The sequence below is a fragment of the Sinocyclocheilus rhinocerous genome, unplaced genomic scaffold, assembly GCF_001515625.1.
Source record: "Sinocyclocheilus rhinocerous isolate Xijiao unplaced genomic scaffold, SAMN03320098_v1.1 scaffold30, whole genome shotgun sequence".
NCBI classification, from domain to species: Eukaryota; Metazoa; Chordata; class Actinopteri; order Cypriniformes; family Cyprinidae; genus Sinocyclocheilus; species Sinocyclocheilus rhinocerous.
In genome coordinates, this window is record NW_015657838.1 from 551241 (window position 1) to 573708 (window position 22468).

Genomic DNA, 22468 nt, shown 5'->3' on the forward strand with positions numbered 1-22468 from the left:
CCTCCAGGGCTATGTTGTGTTTCAGGCTTGCATGTCTGTTTCTGTGTCAGTACATATACGTAGGTTTGAAAATAAAAATGAAAAGAGGGTAATGCTGCTGCAAGCTGGAGAAATCAAAACCTTTTTTAAATCCTTGAATTGATTGACACTTTCCTGCAGTGTTACTTTTAGTTTGATACATTTCTATGGAGACAACTGATAAAAACGAATCCAATTTAATTAATTAAAAATTTGAATCCAAACAAATTAATTTTAATCTAATTAAACTGATATAATTTGGCACAAAGCACCCCAAAGCTACAGACATGAACCAGCATGCAGTCTTTTCTTATCACCAGATTTAAAAAATACACATACACACAAAAAGTACAAAATTATCGGTATGTGGACTTTCACTGCGCTTAAAGGGAATTTGACCTAGACGGCAAACGCTAATTCTTCTCTTCAAACACACACACACACACGTCTGGTTTGCTATCCTTGTGGGGACTCTCCATAGGCGTAATGGTTTTTCTACTGTACAGACAGTATTTTCTATTGCCCTACACCAACCCTACACCTAAACCTACCCCTCACAGGAAACTTTCTGCATTTTTAGATTTTCAAAAAACTTAATTCTGTGTTATTTATTAGCCTGTTTACCTGTGAGGACCTCAATTTAGGTCCCCACCGTGACACGAGTCCCCATGAGTCTGTGTGTATTCAGGTTTAAGTCCCCACCAGAATAGAAAAACAGGCACACACACACACACACACCATTAGCCATTATAGTTTCTTGAGTAGAGAAAACGCTGTACTTCTTATTCAAACAGCAATTATTGGTCATAAGGATGATATATAATAGAGATAGGAAGTTATGATAATTTTCCACGGCACACCTGACAACCTCGGGAAACACTGGTTTAAAGAAACCAAAATCCTGACCCAGGTCAGGGTTAATTATTTCAAGTGTGAAAAGCCCTTTTAGGTAAAGTACTTTAAAGTACTAATATTTATTAAAGGTACCATATAAGGGTAAATAAAGATGTAAGGGTATGCTAAGGTACAAAGGGTATAGCCCCAGCGATAGCTTTGTACCTTTAGTGTTGGATTTCAGATGGGGTTCTCCCTCTAAATGAAATGACAAGAAATGTCTCACACAGATTGTGGCTATTAATATAAGAGAGTACAAAACAGGCTGTAATTGGGAGCATATAATCATGCTAAATCTAGCTGATAGTGTCTTCTTAATCAAGAGAATCTAGACCACCACAGAAAGCATGTATTCTGAGCATGTACACATAAATGAAAGAGAAGCTTTACCAGCTCAGCCCCTCTGTCGGAGACTCAGTGGACATAAACTAGACTCATTTACCTTCTAAAAGATGACTGTGACCATTGCAGAAAAGCAAGGGTATATTCAAATTTTGCTGAAGTAATTTACTAATTAAAACTATGCAACAGCTCATAAGATGTGAATCAAATAAAGGACCAGTGAGTATTTCTGTATTTTGAAAAACTGATAATTAAAAGGAAACCACAGCTAAAATCACATCTCTAGCTTTTTCCTTCAATTTGCAAGTAACACAATAGGATGACAACAATAATCCATTTTAATGGGATTTTTCATTTTCCACCATGTAAATGAATTCTACCCCTGCAGGGATATGCACATTTATTTTCGAAATGGAAAATTATGCTGTGCATCACAGAGCTACTTGAGCATGTTTTGTCTTTATTGCTGGCGCATTCCCATCAGTAACTAGTTCACACAATTTAATATGTTTCACCCCGTGCCTCAAAGGCATCAACCGCCATGTTCTTTGCCATCTATCTGCCAACTTCTTTTGTAAACAGCAGTATGTTAAGAGGGAAATTGACACATACACACACGTACTTGACCTCAGGAGCACATCATTTATGGTTATCAGTACTGTACAAATACATGCTCAGGAATAATAATAATGGTCAACATCAAGTTAATTACATACAGAGCTCCACTTGAAGTCTTAACCTAATAAATTAGAAATAAATTATAATTACAAATGACCATCAATGGGACAATTCAAAAAGACAGTTCTTCAGCACACAGATGTAACCACTGATTAGAAAAAAAAAACATTAATAAAATTAACCAAAGCACTAGCAAGAATACAGAAATGTAAGCATATTTACATTCAGACAATGTACAAATATTTACAGGAGAGCCAAGCTGTCACTTTGAAAGAGACACAGTAAAACAGAGAGGAATTTAAGCCTTTGAGCCCTTTCACTACTTCAGAGTGAGGAAAAGATTAGACTTTGACTCTTCATTGCTCCGACAGCCCTGATAAATACGGAGGGGAAACTGGGTGTGAAATCACCCCACATCCAAATATGAAGGTAAATCAGAAATTAAGACTTAACCCTGCTGCCAATCTGCTGCAGCCTCACAGTATGACAAACGCTTTCACACATCCATACACATACACACCACACAAAATACTCCAAATACAGACACACTCTGTCTATATCTCCTTTTCATGCTTTCTACACACAGAAATACACAACATCTTTTTCTGTGAGAAGTCCACCACTGTAAATCTCTTCCACCCTTCATTTCTTTAATCCCTTTCAAAACTCTCTCTTGTAGACAAGGACACTTAAATCAGTCACACGAAACCCCTTAGTGTTCACAGTTACATCATTAGGGCTCCTCTCGATGCCACAGCCCCTGAGATTTAACTGGGAGCCACCCAAACAGTCTCTAGATACTGTTTATAAAACAACTAAAAAACAGATTAAGCATGTATAACTACAACACAAAAAGCAATGGTGGCACTTTCCCCACATGCACTGGCTAATGATAAACGCACAGAACATTTCATTATACGCTTGTGCAATAGGCTCAGATTGTACAGAGATCGTGTTCACCATACACGGTTTGACAGATTTTGTGTAGGCCCTGACACAGAGCAGATAAAGCCATTTGAAACGGTTATAAAACGATACACACCTCCCTGCCCGTGCTGTAAACATAATGTTATCGGAAACATCTTTAAAAGGTCACAAACGAACAGGAGGACTGAAGCTTGAGTCTGTAAACTGGATATACGAATAGTCTGCCTGGCAGAAACAGAGCATGCTTTATGACAGTTTAGTCGCAAAAAAGCCAAAGCCGTATTTGGTCCCGAGTTCAGATTGTACATAATGCATCTTCAGCTGTGGTCATGAGACCATTCTTCTCGGACGGAGTGAAACAGCAGCCCAATTATGGGAAGATGAGCCTTGGAGGAGCAGACAAACATACCACAACCATCTTCATCAATATATAATGGAGTTAAATGCAGGAGAACAGAGCCATACTGTGGTTCCACATTGTTTTGTAGGCAAATGATTTGTGGCATTTAAACAAAAATATAGCATGGGAATACAGCAAATCGATTTTAGTAGGAAAGTCGTGTCAGCCATTGTGGCGGCTGAGGTAACCACATGCTCTAGATTTGATCCGGCCGCAAAGTTCTCGGAATGGTTTGTGCAGTGCAATTCCTGTTCAGTGAAGAGTACGGGGTCAACCTCTCACTGCAGGGCCTGTATGGGCTGTTAGGGGCACTTGGGAGCCTAGTCCAAATCTACAACATGTGAGCCGCCAATCAACCTGTCATGAGAGTAGCCCCTCCTGTCCGTACGTCTGTCACGGAAGTTCTGGATGTAACTCTAAAAGAGAAAACGAACGTGTATTCAATCTCTGATTAATTGAAGAGATAAGCATAGGGATTCGTTTGTCAGGTTTTGCAGATCTGGTTTCAATATAATGTGAACTGACAGATGGATTTGAGATGGATGACTGATACTCACCGGAGAAAGCACATCTCCATCGAAGCGGCGAATGGTGTTGGGTTTCCGGCGGTGGGTGGGCTCTGGATGCTGGAGTTTGGGAGGAGGGTTTGGGGGACGAAGGTTGGTCTGAAGGGGGTGGTGGTACTTCTGTTGCTGTGGCGGCTGTTTCTGTGGCTTTTTCTTCTTTTTCTTCCGGCATTCCCTTCTTTGTTCCTTTTGACGAATCCGCATTAACTGCACTCTTCTCTGCTGGTGACTGATGAAGACTTTAGAAAAAAAAAAAAAAACAAGGATGGAATTAAGAAAGACAGATAGGAATGGAAGAAATTTTCTTACATGGCTTTAGCACATCAGGTCACAACTGCAAAACAGAGGCGTTATTCTACTCTGTAAAGACACTATGCAGTGTGTATTGGCTGGGTCTCTCAAACAGTGGTCCAAAGCCAAGCTGATAAACAAACCGTTGAGTGTTTTGACACATTCTGCTCTGCGCAGGGCTAAATCGACATTCTGTTCTCTGTCATTATTAAAAACAGACGGATTATTTCTGCCCATTGAGTCACTCTGTTGTGCCTCAACAGCTTCGTTGCCCATCTGTCAGGGAATTCATGTAATGATCTTTCTCTCTCGCGCTCCCCCTCAGAAAACACTCCTCCCACTCTCGTCTCTATTCTTCTGCCCCTTCCTCATCGCAACCCCTCCCCCCATTCCGCCAAACAAGAGCCCAGCTTGTAGCCATGGCAACCACCCCCAGCGCAGTTCACGCTGCCTGTTTTCCCAGTGTGCACTTTAATTCTGAAGACTAGTACGTTTTGTTTAGCCTTGCACTTGACAAGGAAAAGTAGAGTATGTGTGTACGTATAAAAGAGAACTGCTCAAGATCCTGTAGATATCTGGCAATATCCTCCTTTGATTTCAACTTCCCACAATTCTATTCGTACTGTGGGACAAGTATTCTTGTTCTTATCAGTCATAGACCTTGGTCAGGGTAGCACCATATTAATTTCTGGTAGGAATGAAAGCTACTAGGCTGTGAGGGATACAAGTATAGTACGTTCAATGGATTGTAATACTATTGTTTAACAACACACATTTCATTTGCATTAAATTCAACATTCATTTGCATTAAATTCAATATGGTGTCTAACCCGACTTGAGTTCTATGGAGAGTGAGACTTATACCCTTGGAAATTTCATGCATACTCTCTTGCCCTGCTGAAGATGTTGGTGGTTGCTTTCTACAAGACAGTGATGAAGCAATTTAGAAGTCCCCATTCATGGATTTCAGGTCAAGCCTTCCCATTGAGTCACTCAGAGACTCTATGGGAGCTTGTTTGCAGGGCACAGCTGAGCCAGTCTGATCTGCACAGGAGGACACCCATAAATAGAAAACAGACAAAAAACGTATTACCCCAAAACACCAAGGTTACCCAGGGGGGAGTTTCAGAAAGACAACTTGTTGTAATGAAGACCATGGAGGGACGTCCTCTCTTAAAGGAATAGTTCACTCAAAAATATAAATTCTGCTGTTGCAAACTCATATGGCTTTGTCTGTTACAGAACACAAAAGAAGATATTTTGAAAAATGTTTTGGATTCTTTTGCCCATATTATGAAAATCAACGTCCAAAACGAAATGGGGCATACCGATTTACTCACTCTTTTTGGAGCTTGAAAGTTATGGACCCCACTGACTTTCATAATATGTATAAAAAATTTCTTCAAGACATTCTTCAAATTATCTTCTTATAACACAAACAACATGACGGCGAGTAAATAATAAGAATATTTATTTTTGAGTGAACCATTCCTTTAAAGGGTTTAATGGTGATGTTACTTAGGGACAAAATCCTGCAGACTTTAACTCCAATCCTAATCAAACACAGCTGAACCAGTTAATCAAAGACTTCAGGATTACTAGGCTTTATCTGAAATCGCCCCCCATACCCTCATTCACTATTACTTCACTAAAATAACGAGTGAATGAAAACAAGTGAGCAAATTCAGACAATGAATGCATCAGAAGGGCTGTGGACACAATCTGGCGAGATGTGGGAATTCATTCAGCGTGACCCTTAGAATGCATGGGTATTCTCTAATGGCTATCAGTTAAGTGTATATTGGTTGTACACTCGTTATTGCGGTGCATTATAAGGTGAAATGAGTTCGCTCCATAATATCCACTATGGATTTGGAAACCACAACAAATGGCTGAACCTTCAAACAGCACATTATAAGGGTATAGGGGATGATTTCTGGAAACTCTTGAGGACCGGATCAGGAGTGGCCACCACTTGTGTTACACTAAAGGCCCTGGGTTTACTTCATTTCCTGCATTCCGCTCCGTCTAGCACACAGTTAAGCGCACAAGCTATTCAAAGTACGGTATACTTCATTGACCATGAGCATGGATGGATGCACTACCTAGTGGACCTATGTTTTTGAGTTCTAAAAGTACTTGCATATTAAAAGTACATACTGTGACTGATACCATCTTTTATGGAACACACTTGTTGGTTCGCATTGAGTTCACAGTTTTAACTTATATGTTTTAATTTATTTTCAAGATCTGAGGTAAACTATCTATTGTTGCTTTCAGTATGGCTATAAAGGTAACGCAAAATGATCAGTGCCTGAGATTATCATTGTCATAGTTTGCATGTTGTTGTTCCAGCCACGACTTTGCAGAAATAGAAACTGTTTCTAATATAGAATCACTTGTCGCTTGTTGCGGCGGGTTAGGACAAAAACTTATATTAAAATGATTAAAATGGAAAAGATACCCATTTATTGTGTGTCGCTGGGTCGCCCCGCGTCTGGTTACAACACAGGGTCAACCTGTAAGATTTACTTTCTTCTGTTGAACACAAAAGAAGATATTTTGAAGAATGTTTGCTTTTGCTGTTTGCTGTTGATGGTAGCCATAGCCATTGACTTCCATAGTATGGAAAATATATTAGTTATTATTAGCTGCCATCAACTGTTTGGTTACCAATGTCTTCAAATATCTTTTGGGTTCAACAGAATAAAGAAACTCATACAGGTTTGAAACAACTTGAAGGTGAGTAAATGATGACAGAATTTTTATTTTGGGTGAACTATCCCTTTAAGCCACAGTTTTGCCTACAATTGCTTGCAAAACTTACCTTCTGTGTGTGAATATCCTTCAGCCGTGACCTTCCACTGAATAAGAACACCCAGCAGCGCCAGCACAGGCCAAACTCCCATGACTACCCATGTGAACCAACACACTGGGCGAGGTGGATCCACCTTCACCCTCTCATAGATATACCTTGTCAAAGAGAAGAGCTCGACAAAATAATCCACAGTCACAGTCACCACAGCTGATCCGAAGACGGCGGTGGAGAGGGTGGTGAAACAGCGCTGCCACTGCAACGTGAGCACAGCAAACAGCATGCCCGAACCCAGCAGCACACCCAGGGGAAGCCACACTGTCCTCGGGTGGTAAAACTCCTCCAGAACCACCAGAGAGGCGAGGGCCACCAGTAAACCCAGGAGAAGTCCAACCATGAAAAGCCCCACGCTACGGACCAGCATAGTGACCAAACCGCACAACGTGCCAATGCCCAGGCCGATGCCCACGCTGGCCTCCACACTGAGCTGAGTATCCATGACCCTCTCCTTATAGCAGAGCATGAAGATGATGATGGAACCAAACATCAGACCCGTGAGGAACATTACAGCCTTGAAGCAGCGGTACCCTACAAGGGAAGAAAGGTGGAGAGGGCAGGACAGGGGAGGAGGAGGGGGTGGGAAAGAAAATAGTTTTGGAAGAGAAGATTATTTTATTAGCAAATGGCATCGCAATAAAATATATGTTGATAACGATCATAAGCTCTGAACATTTTTATTCAATATGGATAAATCTAACAGCCTATCTAACAGCCTATCACACAGAAGAAATAACCGGGACAGTCCCTTTTTGACTTGCATTTCAAAGTACATGCCAATTGTAAGCTACAGGTGTAAAATTACATTTAAAAAAAACACACAAACTCTGGAGGTCTTCACTGCCAAATTAAAAGCTTGTTTTAACTTGAATTAATTAGGACAGAAATACTACTATTGTATAGTAATTTGCTTTTATAGTAAAGTAATTTACTGTAATATTCATATTCATATTATTTTTTAATACAACCAAGATATTTTCCATTTGTTTTAATTTATAAAGCATACAAGTTCTGTTGTGCAGGACCTTATTTGACAAAAAATAAAAAAGTTAATTTTTATATTTTCATTTAATTACATTTTAGAAGAATGATCAAATTAAATTATTCAAGTAAATTCATTTCATTAGATACCATTTTTGATGATAAATTTGTATTAAATCATAAAACACAGAATCCACAAAAAAATTTAATGGAACACACAGAATTTGGGAAAAATTCAAACAGATTTCAATGGGCCCTACACTTAAAAAAATTCTACATTAAAATTCATTCCCAATGTCTAACTAACATAATAAATATCATGATGAATACCGATATTGAATGATATGGAAAAATAAAAATCACCCAAACCTACTATATTATTCAACAAGATAAGGGACAAGAACGTTGTCTGTTGCTGGGCATATTTAAAACAGCTCTACTTGAAATTCCAGGGATAAACATTATGTTTGGTAACATATGAGTGGGATGATCAGAATTGCCTTAAGTGAAGGTGTTTGTGCCATTAATGCCCATTCTATTGCTACAGTTACTGTACAAAAGTAGCTTTTAAATCAACATGAGCCTTTCATAATGCATTGTGCTTTTCACTAAGAGGTTATCTGCTTTCACCTGATGCAATTTAGAACTGTTAATAATGGTCTAAATTGGCAGCAGAAGGGCAAGAAGAATGAATAACATGTTTTAACATTTTAACAGAGAGAAGACACTCTATGCTGCTGTTCGCCACAGCTGAAATGGCCTCGATCCTGCCTCTCTCTCTCTCTCTCTCTCTCTCTCTCACTCTCCTAGCAAGTAATGGGCAGTGAAAACAAATTTCACAGTCAAGTGAAAGTGATAAAGCTTATCTAATAGAGAGGGACATAGATTTGTCACCCTTGTCTGTTTGTCACATTCAGATGGTTATTATGTGAATTAAATTTGGCTATGAACAACCACAGCTGAAACGATGTTTGTGATGAGACAAAAACATAACCCATGCATTTAGGTCATGCCAGAATCTGTGCTCATTCTGAGTAATACTTTCTTATGTAAATCTACATTTCTCCAAACCAGGCAGATCTCAGTCTTCTAAATATACTCGTTCATCCTTCGCAACCTACCGAAGAAGCAGTAGATGATGCCAAAGAGGCAACACATGGAGCAGACGACAGACGGGACCACCTCATAGCGCCGTTCAATGTCCTCATCACAGCTGAACAGACGCTCTGGACTCCCATCCTGAGAGGGTGGGGAAAGCTTAAACTCCAGAATCTGGGCAGTGGATGCCATGCTGTCAGTGTGTGTTAGAGAGTGTTATGTATCTTCACGGGAGCCGAGGAAACAGGGAGAGTGGGGTCATGTGGAAGGTAGAGGGTGCAGAGAAGGTTCCCATCCACTACAATTTACCTGTTCAAAGAGATAAGAAGAAGATGTGCAGATATTAACTCAACGAGCGTCAGAGAGAGTTTGACTCTACCTGTCAAAATAAACATGGTTCAGCCAGATCACATTTAAAAATTCTCTGTGTCAAGTCTAATGCCAAGCTGCTGTCTGACTCTATTAAACTCTTAGGTCAAGTCATATTTTCTCTTCATTTAGTCATATAGAATCTCTTCACTCTTCAAAATATATAGTGGCATTACCTGACATTTTAAAAACTGAAAATGTCAGTCTGGGATAAATAACCCCTAACGTCAACACTCTGGCTCAGAAAAGCCCTCAAAGGCTTATTCAAACTGCCTTAGTAAGCATAACAAAAAGTATTTTAGAATTCTAATCTAAAACCGAACAGTGCTGTATATAATGTCAGTGGATTTGTGCACTGCGTTGGTTGACAGCAGTGCTTTAATTGCTTTTAAGTGCATCACACTGAGCATATTTGCCTTACTGAAAAGTCAATATTTGTTAGTGTGTATTTCAAAGAAGCAAAGTGAGCACTTGTTAATGCACAAGCCCAAATGACAGAACAGAACATCAATGTTGTTTCGCAAAATATGAATTTGATTTTTTACAGAATTCCTCCTACGTTTTACATAAAACATCCAAACACAAAAGACTACATCTCTTTGTCAGTGAGAGATTTTGCTTGCTTTAGAAAAATGTACAACAAAAGCCTCCATCACACTACAAATGGTCCATTGCACAATACAGTTTCAGGGGGGAAAACTGCTCCATTAATTTATATGTTGGTTCCCTCTGCTATTCAGACATCAGGCATTATATTATATAAATGTATTCAAAAATCATCTTTTTTTCATAGGATTCCAGTAGGGTTTGGTGCCGTTTGGGATGGTAATATAATGCCTGACGTCCCAAAATGCACTAAACTCTATTGGAAAGCTACGAAAAAAGTATATATTTGGAAAAATTGCAAATATCCACTCTGCTACTCTCAGAGGAATGTCTTATCTCTCTCTAGTCATGCTTTGATTAGGCCTGAAATGACATTATCCAACTTAAAAATCTGTTGAAAACGGAGCAAAAAAAATTAAGCCTCTATTAAGTAGGGTTGTGCCGATAGACGATAGTATTGTGTATCGACGATAGTCAGAGATATCGCTTGTGGCTGATGCCTTTGATGATAGAAAGACGATTATTATTATTATTATTATCAGGCTAATAAAACTCTCCAATTAATATTAGGGCTTATTTATTGCATTGTATTTCTTTTTACGCGTTTTACAGTATTGCGCGTTATAACCAATCACACAATTATGCTGAATGCATTGGCCAATCAGATGCGTTCAGATGACTCACCGCTGAAACAGTGGAGTTCTGTTGTTCAGCACGCGCTGACTGAATTCTGACTCGCAAATTCTCTCATCATAAACAACAAAGTGCAGATGTACGTGCGATGTAAGTATAAGAGATTTATTCATCAAACAGTGTAGATTCACTGATTTTAATGGGAGTGTTTTTAAAGTGCATATACTCGCGCTAGACTGAGCTTGTGATGATGTTCTTTGGTAATGTAATGTTCTTTGCTCGTTTTCTGTAGCTGCTTTTTGAATAACTGAGGAAATGTAAGCATTATAATTAGTAACTTACGATGTTGCTAATATTTTTTTTTCATGTTAAATACAAATTTAGTCATATTAAAAACATTAGGCTGCTTTTAGCCTTACACTGGAGTTGGTTCACTTTCCGGCAATGAAACTAGGTATCACAGGCTGACGATAGGACGATATGAAAATTGAGCATATCGCCCAACGCTACTATTAAGCCCCTAAATATATCCAACTTTGACTTGGACTATGGGGTATTCATTAGTCAAAGTCACACTAAAATATCTCAAAAATACACTTAAACTTGCCCTTTGGCATTTACTGTGAATCTGACACTAACAGATACGCTTCATTAATGAACAGAGACATATTATTTTCATCAGTGCCAAAAAATCTGAACTGAATAACCAGGCAGAGCTTTTAATACATACATTTCTATTTATTTACATAAATCATGACGCATGTTTCAGAACAATATAGCTCTTCAGCTCTGTGACAGAATGCTAGGGGTAACCTCAAATTGGCAATAAGGCCAGACATTATTATTGGAAGCCTCTTGTGTTATGAGAGATTCTCCAATGCAAACTAATGTTTTCTTGGTGCAAGAAATGTTATAGAAAGTAAAGCCTTTATATAACTGCGATAACACCTCACTTCCTGTCTGTTGTCATAACAACAGTGTAATTCTGGGATGTTACAAGTTGCACAAAATACACCATTTGGATGAGATGAGGACAGCGACCTGCCACCATGGCAACAGCCTGAGAACCAATCAATGTTTCAGCCTTCCTTGCAGTTTTTTCAGTGGTGGAGAGTTTTCTCTCCCCCTTAAGCAAACCCCTCCCCTTCTGCACCCAAGACGTGCAAATAATAACTAAAATACAACACTTGGGAGAGCCTGGGAAAGAGAGAATGATAGGAAGAAAGACAGATAAATCAAGAAAAAAGTGATCAGGAGACAAAAAAAAGCACAAAAAAAAAAGCTGGTAGCTGTGATTTGGAACATGGTCGCTGGTTTCCTGCTTCCTGCCAAGATAGCTTGGATGCGCCACAAACCAGATGTTTTTTTTGAACATGCTGACTGGTCAACCATACAATGACCAGCTTGGACCAACTAATGGCCAGAACCAGTTATAAGAATAGTTCACCCAAAAATGAACATGAGAGTAAAAACACCTGATAAAAAAATACCACAATAATCCACAAGTTATCCATTTCATGTAACTCTGGTCGATCAATTAATAGATTGTGAAGTGAAAAACTGTGTGTTTTTATGAAACAAAACCATCAAGGCGTTTTAAATTTAAACCGTTGCTTCCGTCCCAAAATACCAGTTCATAATCCATAATAACACTTCCTTCAATGAAAAAAATCCAGCCCCTTGTTGTCATTATCTCATATCAAAATCAATCTACATATTTGTTTAGAACAGTTTTGGACTATTTTTGCTTGTAAGGGGTGCTTGATCTGTGCATATTTATCTACTGAGCAACTCTTTTACTGGAGTAAACAAAATTATGGACAGACAACTTGTATTTTAGCTGAAAGCATTTTGAAGTTAAAAATGTCTTAAAGTGCCCCTATTATGCCATTTTTAAGGTTCCTAATATTGTTTTGGGAGTCTCCTACAAAAGGTTTACATGCATGCAAGGTTAAAAAAACGCTTTCGTATTCTCAAAATATGAATTTAATATCACCTAATTTTCCAACGATTTGTTCAAAGCAATTTTAAGATTCAGTCTCTCTAAACCCCTCCTTTCCGTGAGCCTACTCTGCTCTGATTGGTCAGATGGCCCAGTCTGTTGTGATTGGTCCACGTGTTGGAAACGTCAATTGCCATAGTTCTATATTTAAAACGCTCGATAGAAAATATAAACATCTATTATTTATCATACTTGCATGTGATTCAGTGGAGCCAGCTGGTCTAAATAAACTGTGTACTGAACCATCTTTCAAGAGCAAGCGGTTTGTGAATCCCGTGCTGAACTCCCCGAGATTAGAGAAGCAGTCGTCAGTAAAATGACGGGAACACAAAAACTGGGGTTGTACTGCTGTGGTACAGTGGGAAAAAAATTTTTTTAACCCCTGATTCTTTTTAGCCTCATCATTCGGAAGTGAAAAAAAAAAAGAATTTACATTCACAGTGTAGGACACAGCGTCTTCTCGACATGAAGTTAACCACACAAAGCTACAGTGTTTGAGGGTGGTCAAGTTGTTTGCAGTCGCCCAACATAGAACATAGGTGGGTATTATGCAAACGTGTTACCCTAGCCATGCAGCCATCACAGAAGTAAAGATTCAAAGTACTGACGACTCATTTAGGCTGTTGAGTCAATTCTTTCTTTTCGAAGACTTTATTTTAGGGCTGCACGATTAATCTAATGCGATTGTTATGCGCATTTTGTTAGTAAAGCCGGTTCTGTAATCAGCAGGAAATCATCATCATGTGCTTTCAGATGGAGCAGAATTTACTACACATAGCCGTAGTTCACTGACAAGTTACTCAAAAAAAAATCAATTTTATTGCGCGATTATGAAATTGAAGAAATCGTTCGCGATAATGTCAGCTGTTTGTATAGCTTCTCAGTGAACTACGGCTCTGTAAAGTAAATGCTGCTCTATCTGAAAGCATGTGAAAATACCACATTTAATAACATATTTTTACTCCAAACTCACTTCATAACGTCAGTCGAGTGTTTGAAATAAATCCCTCTGTGAGATGATGTGGCTTCTTACACAGAATATGGCATGCAACATATTTCATAGTATTTAAGCAGTGATAAAGGTATTGCATTATAAATATACTTTATTTTAATGAAAATCATAATAATAAGAAATCCGATAAACCGTATATTGCCGTAGTCGTGTGTTTATTAGTCAGGTTGAATCAATGAAAGCAGTTGAATCTTCCGTTTATTCAGCTGCAGCCATAGGCATTTTCTGGGTTTCTTCTGCAAGGCGTATTTGGAGTTTCAGCGCGAGAGCGCCCTCTGGCCTTTGGATGGAGATTTACTGCTGATCACAGAACCGTGCTTCACTGAAAGATACGCATGACAATCGCAGCTTCTGTCGAATCGCGATCTCGATTCCATTTCGATTTATCATGCAGCCCTACTTTATTTATTATGCACTTTCGGCTTTACAACTTTGCTGATAGTTTACATTCACATACAGCTACATTACACACTGTATGAAAGGCAATATTCAAAATGGCATAATTGGGGCACTTTAATGATAGATTTATTTATTACAAACACGCAGCTTTATACTTCACAAGATGTTAATTGATGGACTGGAGCCGTATGGATTACTTGTGGATTATTGTGATGTTTTTATCAGCTGTTTGGACTCTCATTCTGACGGCACCCATTCACTGAAGAGGATCCATTGGTGAGCAAGTGATGTAATGCTAGATTTCTCCAAATCTGTTCCAATGAAAAAACTAACTCATCTACATCTCTCAGATCACCTGAAGGTAAACAACATTTTTATTAAGCCATGTTTGCCTTCATCCATGCATGAGTAAACTTGTAGCACACCGTTCAAACAGGCTCGTGTTACAACAAGGAAAAAGAAATCGATCTGGACCAACATTTCACAACAACTCTCAGCACTCAGGTGAAAAATTCATCAATTGGATGGAGAGACCGAAATAGATAACATTACATGAAATTTCACCATTGGAATGGCCTGGGAAAACCACTTTCAGGTATTACTCCATCTCCATGCAAAGAGCATTATTCAACGCCAACTGTCTCAGAGGACAAGAAGCCGTCTTCAACTTCTTTTCAATCACTAAAAAAAAAAACTCTGTTGTTCTCTTTCTATCTTCTGACGGTACCTTCGGAACGTCCCAGTGCACTTCAGATCATGGGCAGATCATGAGTCCTTGTCTGCCTCAGGTGTAGATGTCAGTCATGATGTAGAACAAAAGGCTCTATTGAGCTTGCGACTTCACATGAATATTTTACAGACCGCTGAAAGGCCCGCAGAGAAAATGTCAGCAGAATGAAGCTCGACCCATGTAAGCACGTGCATTATAGTATACAGTATGTATGTGCCCTGCGTATTAGATGGAAAATGGCAGATCAATGTAAACAGCTGTCCAGCTGAACAAAAACAGACAATGTGATGGGCTTGAGAACAGCCTCTGGAGACTGTTTCTAGAACTAGCAGCCTTGCTTGAGAGCACAAAGAATGAAAAACACTGTGGAAAGTAGCCCAGATCTGTGCTATAAGCAGCCCCATGCGTGCATCTAGGTTAACTGCTACAGCAGTCACTATAGGCACCTGGTGGTCCTGAACATGCATTATGCCCCCTATGTCTGCTATACTGGACTGTACACTGGATGCACAATTCACAGATGACAGAATCAGGTAAACACCCATCCAGCTGGAAAGAAACCAGCATAATGCTTCCGCATTGCATGTAAAGAGATGTAGAAAGGAGAAAACTCAATTACTTAAGTTAAGGACAATCCCTTATTTAAAACTGCTCCTCTCTTATTAAAGGGATAGTTCACCCAAAATGAAAATTATGTCATCATTTATTCACCCTAATGTTGTTCCAAAACAGACTTTGTTTCTTCTGTAGATATAAGATATTCTGGGAAATGTCTTGGTGTGTTTTTGTCCACACAATTGAAATCAAAGGTCACTAAAAGTTAACATTCTTCAAAATATCTTGTGTTCTACAGAAGAACGAAAGTCAACTGGTTTAAAACGACATGAGGATTAGTAAATGACAGAAATTTGTTTTTGGTGAATCATCCCTCTAAGAAGGGTCTTAATCAATGGATAATTAATGTGTAAGTGAAAAATTAGATGACTTCTTATGACTTGAGTTATGCTACTGTATCTTTAAATTAATGCTTTGAAAATTTTATTTTCATTTATTCACAGTTTTGTATTATACAGTGGAACACAAAATAACATTTGCATTTTTTTTAAAAGGTAGTAAATTAATCCATATCACCAGACTTGCATATTCCAAGTCTTCTGAAGTGAAATTCTCATTTTGTATAAACATTCTGCAACATTAAAAATATCTCCTTTTGTGTTCAACAGAAGGAGGAAAATCATACGAGTTTGGAACAGCATGAGGGCGAGTAAATGATTTTCATTTTTGGGTGAACCTGCACAACTCCTATGTAAACACCCTATTTGCATGTAAAATGAATTCAATGAATAGCATTCACTTGTAGTGGGTTTGCTGTCAGATTCAAATTGATACTGTCGCACTCGGCTTTACAAAACATTACACTGTGACAAGATTACAAGAATCTGTTTAAAATAAAAAGCCACTCTTTCATTTTACTAGAAGGATAATTTTATCATTATACACTAAATGGAACAATAGCATTTTATGTATTTAGAAATAACCGGATCTATCCTACTTCCTACTAATTACTTCAACATGACATGTGGCCAAGTTGCTGAACGGCAAGCAGATGCAGTTGATGTATTCATGTGTTAATGAATTCATCATTAAGCTCTGTTTTTGTAGATTTAATAAATGGTCTCTTTGGGTGTTCTGAAAGTTATGTTTTCATGGGACATCAAACTTTTATTTCAAAAGATCAAGAAAATTTGATTTATGCATTATGACCCATTTTAAGTCATTCTAAGGTCAATGCTAATCATATTTTCTGCTCTAATTAGAGGAGCATCTGCAGAATGGTTTTAAACATGGCAAAGTGTTTGAAAGAGGGCTGAGAGTGCTAGCTTTTAATGGTAGCTGAAAATGTAATGAAATTAGCCAAAATATAAATATAAATCAAAAGGCGAGCTTTGTGTGAGAATAGTCTGTCTTTGTGGGCCTAGCTATTGCTCACGGTCATTTCAATCCCACTATGAGCTAAACTAACAGGTTCAAGAGCTACAGAAGGAAGCCTCAATAATCCTTCTGCACATACACTAAACGCTGAATCCCAACACCCCATTCATTAGCTCCCTGCAGAGCACTCGCAGGTGTGGAAGGCAGCATCTGACAGGTAAAATGTACTGCTCCTGCTCTCTCAACAATCACTTACTCGTCTGGAACGACAGCAAGAGAGCTGATGCCAGCCGAGGCTTTGAGCAATGGAGATAAAGGTGCATCCTACTAAACTGTCCATTTCTTATTCCGCTGCATGCAGTCACCATTGTGGAGGTCTCCCTGGCGATGGTTGCCAGGTTAAAGGGACAGACAGTGGTTGTGTAGAGAAATGTGAGCAGCTGAACGGAGGGGTGGGTAAGCGCTCAAGGGAATAAAAGACAGGAAGTGGTGACGGTGTTTTTCAGTGTGAGATAAAGAGAACGGACACGTATATTTGAGAGAGAAGGGTATGTGCGTTTGTGTGTTTGAAAGAGAAAGAAAAGGAGTGTGAGTGGTTGGACTGAGTGATTTAGCGGACAAGGCGATGGCCCTGCTAAACCTTGTTAATCCTATTGAGAGCTTCTGCTCTAAATTCCATTAGCACTGGACTGCTTTTTCCTTCTGGGTGTTTGTATGCTGTGTGTATTGGTCATGTGCAAACCGATGTGTGTGTCTTTCAGTCTGGGATTCTTCAGTTTTATGCACTGGCCTTCGGCTTGAAACAATGACTAACCCTACAGCTGCCCCACAGTGCGTTCTGAGTCAGAGGTGAGAGAGAACAACCATGGAGACTAACACAGCAGCCAGTCAGCTCTGCAAACATCATGACTTCCAAACACACACAAAACACAGACAGCACAGATTCTCGAATCTATAATGTACTGTTCAAAGGGATAGTTGACCCAAAAATGAAAATTCTGTCATAATTTACTCACCCTCGTGTTGTTCCACACAAAGATGTTCATCTTCAAAACACACATGAAGATTTTTCATAAAACCTGAAAGATTTTAGTCCCTTCAATGAAAGTCCATTACATCAAAACTTTGACGCATCAAAACGTTCATGAATAGATTGAAACAAACCTCATGTATCAAGAGCTTTAATCCAAGTTTTCTGAAGAGACATTTTCTGAAGATTGCTCTATAAAATGAGCAGATTATGCTTTTATTCTCATATTAACATTAAACAACACACATACAAAAATCACATCAAATATGGTTAATGGAAGCTCAATTATGCCTGCTTAAAGTGCACGCATAATAAAATGGTGACTAGTGACTTCTTTAACCAGGTATGCTGAGTGCTACGCCTCCAAACATGGGGACAACAAATGGAACAATAAAAATCCTCCAATCTTTTTTTGATTAGTTTGCTCAAGCTTGTTACCAAATAATGTGTACCTTCAACATATTTTGTCTGTGCCAAAAAAAAATTTCAGTAGGGCTGGGTTTTGACACAAATTTTACAATTCGACTAGACAAGCTCCTTCACAAGCTTGCGACTCAATTCGATTCCGATTTCTTTTCGATATGATTCAATATTGATTATTTTGGATATATATCAGGTACAGGACATAGCAAATTTTCTCAAGAAAAAAAATCTCTCAACTAATGCTGTAAACTATACCGGAGAGTCAATAATATGGAAGGTTGAAATTTGCTGATTTGTATACAAACACTTAACACAGGATACGGATTTCGGTAAGTTGTACTCTTTCTTTTAACATACCTTCGGATGTTCATTCATGTTTATTTCATGCTGTAACTGCTATTAAAGCAGAGGAGACGATCAATTCGCGCTGCCTCTTCTAACCGAGGCGCTACAGCGATCTGTCAATCCACATTAAACAGCGCCAAAATGGCATTTAATATTTGAATATTGTAATAAAATGGACAGAATTTGAAATCTGAGACTTTGTTTCATCTCAAAAGTAACAAATCACAATGCTTATTGCAATTTATTGGATGGGAGGTCAAATTCCTTGACACGTCTGTGTGTGGTGGCTCTTGATGCCTTGACCCCAGCCTCAGTCTATTCCTTGTGAAGTTCACTCAAATTCTTGAATCGATTTTGCTTGACAATCCTCATAAGGCTGCGGTTCTCTCGGTTGGTTGTGCATCTTTTTCTTCCACACTTTTTCCTTCCACTCAACTTTCTGTTAACCTGCTTGGATACAGCACTCTGTGAACAGCCAGCTTCTTTGGCAATGAATGTTTGTGGCTTACCCTCCTTGTGAAGGGTGTCAATGATTGTCTTCTGGACAACTGTCAGATCAGCAGTCTTCCCCATGATTGTGTAGCCTAGTGAACCAAACTGAGAGACCATTTTGAAGGCTCAGGAAACCTTTGCAGGTGTTTTGAGTTGATTAGCTGATTGGCATGTCACCATATTCTAATTTGTTGAGACCTGTACAATGTGATTTTTGGTAATCGAGATCTGGCAGTAACCGCACATTTTCACTCTTGGCCAAGCGTTTCAACAGCTTTTCTTGGGTATGAAATCCAAGAACCAATGAGAACACGGAACAAATATGACGATTCACTGCAATAGAGCGTAATATTTCATATGCTCTATGTATGTACACTGATCAGTTTTTATATGAATAAAAGTCTAAATTAAATCTGTTCATCGACATCTTTTACGATATCTATGAATTTGAAAGCATCAAGGTTTTGGTGTAATGGACTTTGGGACAGAAATTTATCAAGTTTTATTAAAAATGCAATCATCATTAGCAACATAATTACCACCTTAGGACCAGTGCAGCTGACTTCAGATTAGAACTGGCCTACTCAATTACACATCAGTCCTGTACGGCTCGAAATGCTACAGAGCAGAACACACCAATTTAACATTTTCAAAAAAAAAGTACATTGCATCAGCATGGGGGCTAACAGAGCACTCAATGCTCTTGGCACACAGTCAAGCTGGGAGGCCCCTGGGTGAACCCCTCCAAACTCATTCCACTTTCACAGACAGGACAAAAGGAGAGCGAAAAGAGTCTGAGGTTTGTGATAAAAACTAGTGACTTCAAAGAATACACACCAATAAGTCTAAGACAAACAACAACAAAAGCAGTGGCATTTCACACTTCTGATGAAACAATTTATCATCATCTGCTGTTCATTATATTCATTGTTTCATTAGAGGCCCATTTACCTCTGATTGTTCTTGATTGTGCTGTGGGTGGATCAGTAATCAATGGGCCCCAGCCACAATCAGTTGTTAGCATGTAAATCTGAGCAAACAAATGAAGTGAGTACATAACAAAATTACATCCGAGCCTTGGCTTCACATTACATTTGTCTCAATACACATGTGGGGCAAGCATATACTTATGCACACACACATACAAACCAAACAAGCTTATAAAAGGACTGGGTGACCTCTGTCACCGACTTTGTGTCCAAATCAAATGCTTTGGTGATTTTCCCAGGCTGCTCTCGGGGATGACACAGAGCATCTATTTAGCTATTCTTGGCCTGGCCATGAACAGAGTCTCTGACAGTCCACTAGAGCAGAAGTGGACAGAGTAAAGACAGGCCTGAGGGAAGAGAGGGTGCTATCCGGCATGCACAGGAAGAACAAAATCGAAAAAAACAGGAATGAAGAGTAAAGAAAGCAGGAACGGGCAGATAAAGAACTATTTACTGGGAGATTTATGGAGGAAATACATTAAAGGGGTCATATGATGCGATTTCAAGTTTTCATTTCTCTTTGGAGTGTTACAAGCTGTTCATGAATAGATAAGATCCCTAAAGTTGCAAAGACTAAAGTCTCAAACCCAAAGAGATATTCTTTATAAAAGACTGGTCCACGCCCTCCTAAAACGCCTCATTTAAACACGCCCCCACATGTCTACGTCACGATGTGGCTTCTGACTGGCCAACATGGCTTTACGGATGAGATTATATCGCCACCTGTTGGTTTGGCATGCTCTTGACAGTGCTTCATAGCATGCGTTTGCGTTTTCATGTGGACGGAGGTTTTTTTTTAAACGGAAGAAGGAAAAACTCCGTTTATAAAAACACACACACACATCTAATAGATATCAGTCCTAAAGTATTCCAAAGATATATCAGTACCAGTAATCAGTAAACAAAAGTCGAAAAAAAAACAACAACTAACAAAACCATAATTAGTTTTGTTACTATAAAACTATACAGTCAACTCAAATTTAATATAATGTAATGGTTGTGAATCGTTCATCCAGAAATGTTATTGGTAAAGTGTTGGTACAGGATTACAACAGTAACTAGTTAGTAATACAATAAGAGAGTTCTGTCGTGAGGAACACGTGACTCGTTCCACAGCAATCGAGCAGGAGATCAATCCCGCTTGTTTTCACGGCGAGATACGTTAATAAGTGTGCGTGAAAAACGTTTGTGCACAACCAAGAACTATAGCAGTGCCTATTGTGATAGCAGCTTTTTGCTGCTCCCATGACATGACAACAGTACTCAGCTGTTATGCACAGCATTGGACAAAAACAGCCACATATACAATGTATACAGCGCGAGAAACAAAAGAGCACACGCACGCACACAATGGGCTGAATAATGAGCGACAACGAATCCGCTGCCAAAAACTTATCACATATAGATATAAATGGTGAAAAAATATTCGAGACAATACTCTAAAAAGCTCTTTTGTCTTGTGATACTTCATTTTAACATTGTAATCCAGGCAACCGTAAATCAAACGCATTGTGGACAAAGGACTGAACAAACCCTCCAACATACAACCTTCCAGTGTTTAGTATCATCAGTAAAACATCTTGAATTATTTTTTCGCGATATATTAAGGTTTGAAAACTTCTTTGGTTACAAAAACAGCGCAAAAATCTGGACAATAAAACACCACAAAACTTACCGTTGTGACAGCTCGAGATAAGTGGTTTTCACTGCTTAGACGAAGCGCTGATAACTCTGTTTTAGCATCCTCTGTGGCGAAGGTTTTTCCCCGTTCCGAAGCATTCAGAATCTGGTCTGTGATCTAATAAGACAACCGATGTGTCACTATAGCCTATAGTATGGAAAGCCTATAGTACTGATTCGGTATTAGCATTTGCCTGCATTTTTGGCATCCCTCAGGTTTCCTCTCTTTCTAGCGTTTGTTTGTCTGTCTGATGGCACTCGGTGTTTTCATTTTGATTCACATGCTCCGTGTCTTTGGAGTGTACCATTCCCTTAAGAGTGGGGGGAGGTGCACAATGGGGGGCCTCAGTGAATGAAGCTGAACCCCATTCAGTATTAGTTTGAACAAATTGTCCATTCATATAAGGATATACTTTACATTTTGGATGTGCAAAATGTTAGTGTAAGCAATATAACTGTAAGTGGGCAAAATAAATGCAACCACAAAACTTGTAACGTGATGTGACAGCCTTCTAACAACGTTATGGCAACATGCTGAAAATTGCAATTTGTTGTATGCTGAATGTTGTCACAAATCTGTCACAATGTATATGTTTTTGTCTGCTGCAACATTTTCTTTTTCCCCAAAAAAAACATACACAAAAAAAGAGAAATAAAATACCATTATCTTAAAACTTTCTGTGTTTAAAAAATGTCTTTAAGATGTTTATCATTTAGAATGTATGTAAAACTGATATCTTAAAGACGTCTTTCAGATGA

General features: G+C 38.8%; 1 protein-coding gene across 1 annotated transcript; it reads right to left on the bottom strand.

The window, feature by feature from the left end:
* Window positions 1–1684: 1684 nt before the first annotated feature.
* On the bottom strand, window positions 1685–21985 carry LOC107721592 (transmembrane protein 198-B-like). Its single transcript, XM_016529687.1, has 5 exons — window positions 21705–21985; window positions 9091–9376; window positions 6944–7519; window positions 3817–4064; window positions 1685–3675 (listed from the first exon to the last, which is right to left on the bottom strand). The coding sequence occupies exons 2-5, from the start codon at window positions 9257–9259 to the stop codon at window positions 3580–3582; spliced, it is 1089 nt and encodes a 362-aa protein (XP_016385173.1). The 5' UTR covers window positions 9260–9376; window positions 21705–21985; the 3' UTR covers window positions 1685–3579.
* Between the last annotated feature and the right edge of the window lie 483 nt (window positions 21986–22468).